Genomic DNA, 6,000 nt, shown 5'->3' on the forward strand with positions numbered 1-6,000 from the left:
ACTACTTCGCCATCATCTTCATCAGAGCAGGCAAGCATGAGCGCAGGCACGCACGCTTCGTTTTTGCCATCTGAAGTTACTACTTCGCCATCTTCTTCGTCAAAACCGTATAGCGCGCATGCACGCAAGTATGCAAGCTTGTACGCCTGCATGCACGCACGCACGCTTCGTTATTTCCACCTTAAGTTACTCCTTCGCCTTCATCTTCGTCAGAGCAGTCAAGCATGAGCGCAGGCACGCACGCTTCGTTTTTGCCACCTGAAGTTCTTACTTCGTCATCTTCTTCGTCAAAACCGTAAAACCGAAGTTACAACTCAATCATCATCTTTTGTTGATGTCTGATGTCTTAAATTTGTCTAAATTCTTCAATTGTTTTTACTTTTATATATTTAAGTTGCATTTGTACAGTTTTAGGTTCAAATTCCCATTTCATTTTTATTACTAAGAGTCATTTTTACTTTAATTACTACAAGAGTTGATGTAAGATGTTCTAACACGTGTACATCATTGCTTTGGTCGACTAATTTTAAACTAAAATTAAATTGGAAACTATATACAACTTAATAGAAATGCAGAAACAAAAACTAAACTAACAAAGCAATTAATTAATGTCTAAATTGCTCGGGGAACATTGCGGGATTTGAAACGGGCTGAAACTGTGAGGCGCCGCACCTAGCATTCATTTCTCTTTCTGACATTGTGAGGCTTTGTTGATTGACGGCATAAAAAGCAAACAATAGTCTCCACTCACTTCTGTCCAAATCACGCCGGCACAAACCAATGCAGCGGCTTATCTAATCTCTCTGCATCTGAGCAGTAATTGTCAGTTTGCCGTGTTTTCTTTGTCTTTCTTAAACACGACACTCGGATTGCGCTGATTGACTTCTGCATTAATTGCTGTTCCTCATGCAGACACTTCATAATAAAACTCAAGGTTATTTTGGTGAACAAAAAAATTAAACTAAGGCTAAAACTATTGCTGAAAAAACTATTTTGTTGATGACAATAAAATAAACATAAGTATAATAAAAATAAATATATAAAATAAAAATGCAATAAAAGAAACTCTCTAAAAATAACATTTACTAACAACAAACTATAATAAAGTATTTATTAGCAAATACACAGTAAAGGTCACACCTTAAGATTAACCAATGAAACCTTACTGTAATTTATTCATTTATTTTATTTTCGGCTTAGTCCCTTTATTAATCTGGGGTCACCACAGTGGAATGAACCGCCAACTTATCCAGCATATTTTACTGTAATTTATTTACTAAAAATTAACAATAAAATACATAACTGTAGGCGTGTTTAACTATATATTATGTTTAATATGAAGACATTTGTCTGAATTCTTCATCATTTTTATTTTCATATACTGAAGCTGCATTTACACTTACCGGCCACTTTATTAGGTACACCTTACTAGTTTCGGGTTGGACCATTTTTGCCTTCAGAACTGCCTTAATCCTTCGTGGCATAGATTTATCAAGTGCTGGAAATATTCCTCAGAGATTTTGCTCCATATTGACATAATAGCTTCACACAGTTGCTGCAGATTTGTCGGCTGCACATTCATGACGCCAATCTCCCGTTCCACCACATCCCAAAGCTGCTCTATAGGATTGAGCTCTGGTGACTGTGGAGGCCATTTGAGTACAGTGAACTCATTGTCATGTTCAAGAAACCAGTCTGAGATGATTGAGCTTTATGACATGGTGTGTTATCCTGCTGGAAGTAGCCATCAGAAGATGGAGACACTGTGCTCATAAAAGGATGGACATGGTCAGCAGCAATACTCAGGTAGGCTGTGGCATTGATGCTCAATTGGTACTAATGAGCCCAAAGTGTGCCAAGAAAATATCCTCTATACCATTACACCACCACCACCAGCCTGAACCGCTGATACAAGGCAGGATGTGTCCATGCTTTCATGTTGTTGACGCCAAATTCTGACCCAAGCATCCGAATGTGGCAGCAGAAATGGAGACTCATCAGAGCAGGCAACGTTTGTCCAATCTTCTATAGTCCAGTTTTGGTGAGTCTGTGTGATTTGTAGCCTCAGTTTCCTGTTCTTAGCTGACAGGATCGGCACCCGGTGTGCTCTTCTGCTGCTGTAGCCCATCCGCCTCAAGGTTGGACGTGTTGTGTGTTCAGAGATGCTCTTCTGCAGACCTCGGTTGTAACGAGTGCTTATTTGAGTTACTCTTGCCTTTCTATCAGCTGGAACCAGTCTGGCCATTCTCCTCTGACCTCAGGCATCAACAAGGCATTTGCGCCCACAGAACTGCCGCTCACTGGATATTTCCTCTTTGTCAGACCATTCTCTGTAAAACCCTAGAGATGGTTGTGTGTGAAAATCCCAGTAGATCAGCAGTTTCTGAAATACTCAGACCAGCCCCTCTGGCAGCAACAATCATGCCACGTTCTTCCTTATTCTGATGCTCACTTTGAACTGCAGCAGATCGTCTTGATCATGTCTACATGCCTCAATGAATTGAGTTTCTGCCATGTGATTGGCTGATTAAAAATTTGCATTAAGAAGCAGTCAGACAGCTGTACCTAATAAAGTGGCCGATGAGTATATTATGCTTAATATAACAAATTTAGTTTGAATTATTCATAATTTTCTACATTTAATTTGTATTTGTATAGTTTTGGGTTCAGTCTGTGTTAAAAATATTTTATTTTGATTATTGAGAGGTTTGCACGAAAGTTACTGTAAGATGTGTAAAAACTAAACAATGCTCGACTTGCTATTGTGAATGTGTGTGTGTCCCACTACTGTACAGGGTGTGTGTGTGTGGTGTGTGTGATTGACTCGACCGGATCAGTAGTGATCGTGTTCAGGGTTGTAATACGTGCTACCTTTATATCGCCACTTGTCCTGGGACCCTCCAGGGTTACAGACGCTCCGCCGCTGTGCATTTTAATAAAGGTCAGCGAGCTTATAAAGCACATTCATTAGCCACTTTCTGCCATTAATTCAACAAGCTCAACTACAGTGTGAGTGTTTGTCAGCTCTGTGGAGATTTCAGACACCGCTTTGCTCCCAAATTGATATGTGGTAATGTCTCCGCAATCATTCACAGCGTGAGCAGATTTACAGGAGCTATGCTTACCATAATACACTGGGAAAAGTGATTCATTGGATTTACTACTTTGTTTTAAGGTAAGTGGTTGCAAACAATTAATATGTGCTGAAATAACATGCTTCAACAAGAATCAGCGTGGAAGCATTTGAATGCTTAAAGGGATAGTTTATCCAGAAATGAAGATTGCCTCATCATTTATTCTCCCAGGTGGGTTTTGAGTCTTTCTAAAGTTTCTTTTTTCAGTAAAAGACAAAAGAAGATAATTTGAAAAATGCTGGTACACATCTTCTTCCACACACTCAGAAATAAAGGTACTAGGGCAGCTCCTATTTAAAAGGTAGACTTATGTACCATGCAAGGGGACATTAGTATCTTTCGGCATTGTTGGGGACGATGTAACGACGTTCCGTAATTTAATTACAAATTTAATGCAATAAAAATAATTTGTTCCAGTTACTGAGAAAAAAATGTGCAACTAAAAAATGTGTAACTAAAGTTACTTACAGTTACTTATGAAAATAATAAAGATTACAAATAAGGTTACATCTAAAAATATTCTTTAAAAATCTGGGATATGTTGAATAATATTGTTCTGTTGCTTTGGCTGTTTTTAATTTGCTCAATACCTTCTGCTAAAACAATTAAATTAAATTAAATTAAATTAAATTAAATTAAATTAAATTAAATTAAATTAAATTAAATTAAATTAAATTAAATTAAATTAAAATATCTGTATTATATTATTTTATCTATATTATATTATAATACATTATATTATAATATATTATTATATATTATATTATCTTATATTATATTATTTATTAATTTATTATTTTATAATATTATCTTTTATTATCTTTATATTATTATATTATATTATATTATTAATATATTATATTATGTTATATTGATGTATAATGTTATATTATTTTATTATATTATATATTAAATTATTATATTATTATATTTTATTATTATATCATCTTATATTATTATATTATAATGTTACATTGTATTAAATTATTATATTATATTTTATTATATTATTATATTTTATTATTATAATATCTTATATTATTATATTATATTATTTATTATATAAAATGATTATATTATACTATACTACACTATACTATACTATACTATACTATACTATACTATACTATACTATACTATACGATATTACTAAACCCTAAACCATGTAAATCTAAACAAAATAGTATTATTTTTTATTAATTTATTTTATTATTCTCCCAATATACACACACATTTTGAATTTTTATACTATTAAAAAAAGCATATTCATTTCATTAAATATTGCATCAGTTCACTTTCAATCATGGAAATAATGCATTTAAAATGGCCTTATATTTCCAGTCTCCTTTTTCTTGGACTGTGGTTACCCTGAAATTGCTAAAATATAAACTGATTAAAATAAAAATTCCATCCTGTTGCAAGTTAATTGCATCCTAAAGCCACATGTGAAATTACAGATGAAGTCTACAGCTGGAATTATTATAATAAAACACTGCGAAGAGGCAAAACTAGCAGTGAATGTTGTTTTTGAGTCAAAGTCTGATCAAAACAGAGCTGTCTGTCAGCACCGCTCTAAAGCTCTCAGTAAATTAGCCCTGACTCTGGGTCAAAACCATTGCAAACTTGGGTCAGACTGCTGAATGGTGAAGAATAGAACAAAAGTATGAGAAGAAACTCACCGTAGACAATGACAGTGGCCGAGGAGCTTTTGCGTCGGGCCACAATGTTCTTGGCCACGCAGGTGTAGTTGCCGGTGTCGGCCAGACGGGTCTGTTTGATGATCAGATTATGGTCTGTGGTGATGAAGAAATTGGGGTCAGTCTTGGGGTCGATCAGCTCCTCGTTCCTCTGCCACTCCACCTGGAGGGAAAAAAAAAAAAACCCGCCACAGAAGACATTTTACAGCTGTGAAGAGATGATGCCAACTAGAGGTCGCATTAGACTTTCTTATTGTCAGTCATTTTGACGGAGAGGGTCGTAAAAATTCCGTCATAACGTATTACTCCCCATCATTTAATGTACATATTTTTTTAGCGCTTTTTTCATTTATATTTTAATCATGAACTTGCATGACGAGCATATAGGCTAAATTATCAATTTATTTATTCGACAAATGAACAAAAACTTTAATTTATTGTTCAACAATTTCATGTGTTTCTTTTCACACTGACAGCAGAGGGAATTAAAACACGACCATTTGTGCCTGAACACATGCAGATATAAACAACAAAATATGTTACAAAATAGAATTCAGACTAAAATATAAATATAACTTAAAAATATAACTTCAGACGATGTTCTGTAGGCCTATCTGCCTTAACTCGTGTCTTCCTCCTGGTCCACATTGATCTGGGTGCTTGTCTGTGCATAATCAAACGCAGAAAAGGAGACTGATGCAGCAATTGTCATTAAATTCCGTGTCTTTGCCTTGGAAAATCAACTTCTCGTGACAATTTAATTTTTTTTCCTGGAGGCTTCTGCTGCCACACTGGAGAATTACTAGCGCAACTTCAGCGAAAGTGATTAGAAGTTTGCAGGATTCTCTGAATGTGGGATTCACCAGCCTGATCTCACGAGAAAACGTAAGTATTTTACGTTTTGCCAGTTTAGTGGCTAATTCGTACGAGTTCAGTCGTACGAAATGGTACGATTTTAAAAAGGAGGCGTGGCACCTAACCCCACCCCTAACCCCAACCGTCATTGGGGGATAAGCAAATCGTACTAAATTGTACGAATTAGATCGTACGAATTCATACGAATTAGCCACTAAATCAAAAAGTTACGAAGTGCCGTGAGATTGTGTTGGATTCACCGATCCTGCAAGCTCTCGTTTTACCGAGAGAAAATATTCAGCACGCTTTCTTTC

General features: G+C 35.5%; 1 protein-coding gene across 5 annotated transcripts in view; it reads right to left on the reverse strand.

Annotated features, from left to right (window-relative positions):
• Positions 1-6,000, reverse strand: part of unc5a (unc-5 netrin receptor A) — a 521,085-nt gene that overhangs the window by 175,495 nt on the left and 339,590 nt on the right. For all 5 annotated transcript variants that reach the window (XM_021481074.3, XM_021481073.3, XM_021481072.3 and 2 more), the window contains 1 exon segment: positions 4,814-4,994. In XM_021481074.3, the coding sequence (XP_021336749.1) occupies positions 4,814-4,994 (181 nt within the window).

This window comes from Danio rerio, chromosome 14 (assembly GCF_049306965.1).
Source record: "Danio rerio strain Tuebingen ecotype United States chromosome 14, GRCz12tu, whole genome shotgun sequence".
Classification (NCBI taxonomy): domain Eukaryota; kingdom Metazoa; phylum Chordata; class Actinopteri; order Cypriniformes; family Danionidae; genus Danio; species Danio rerio.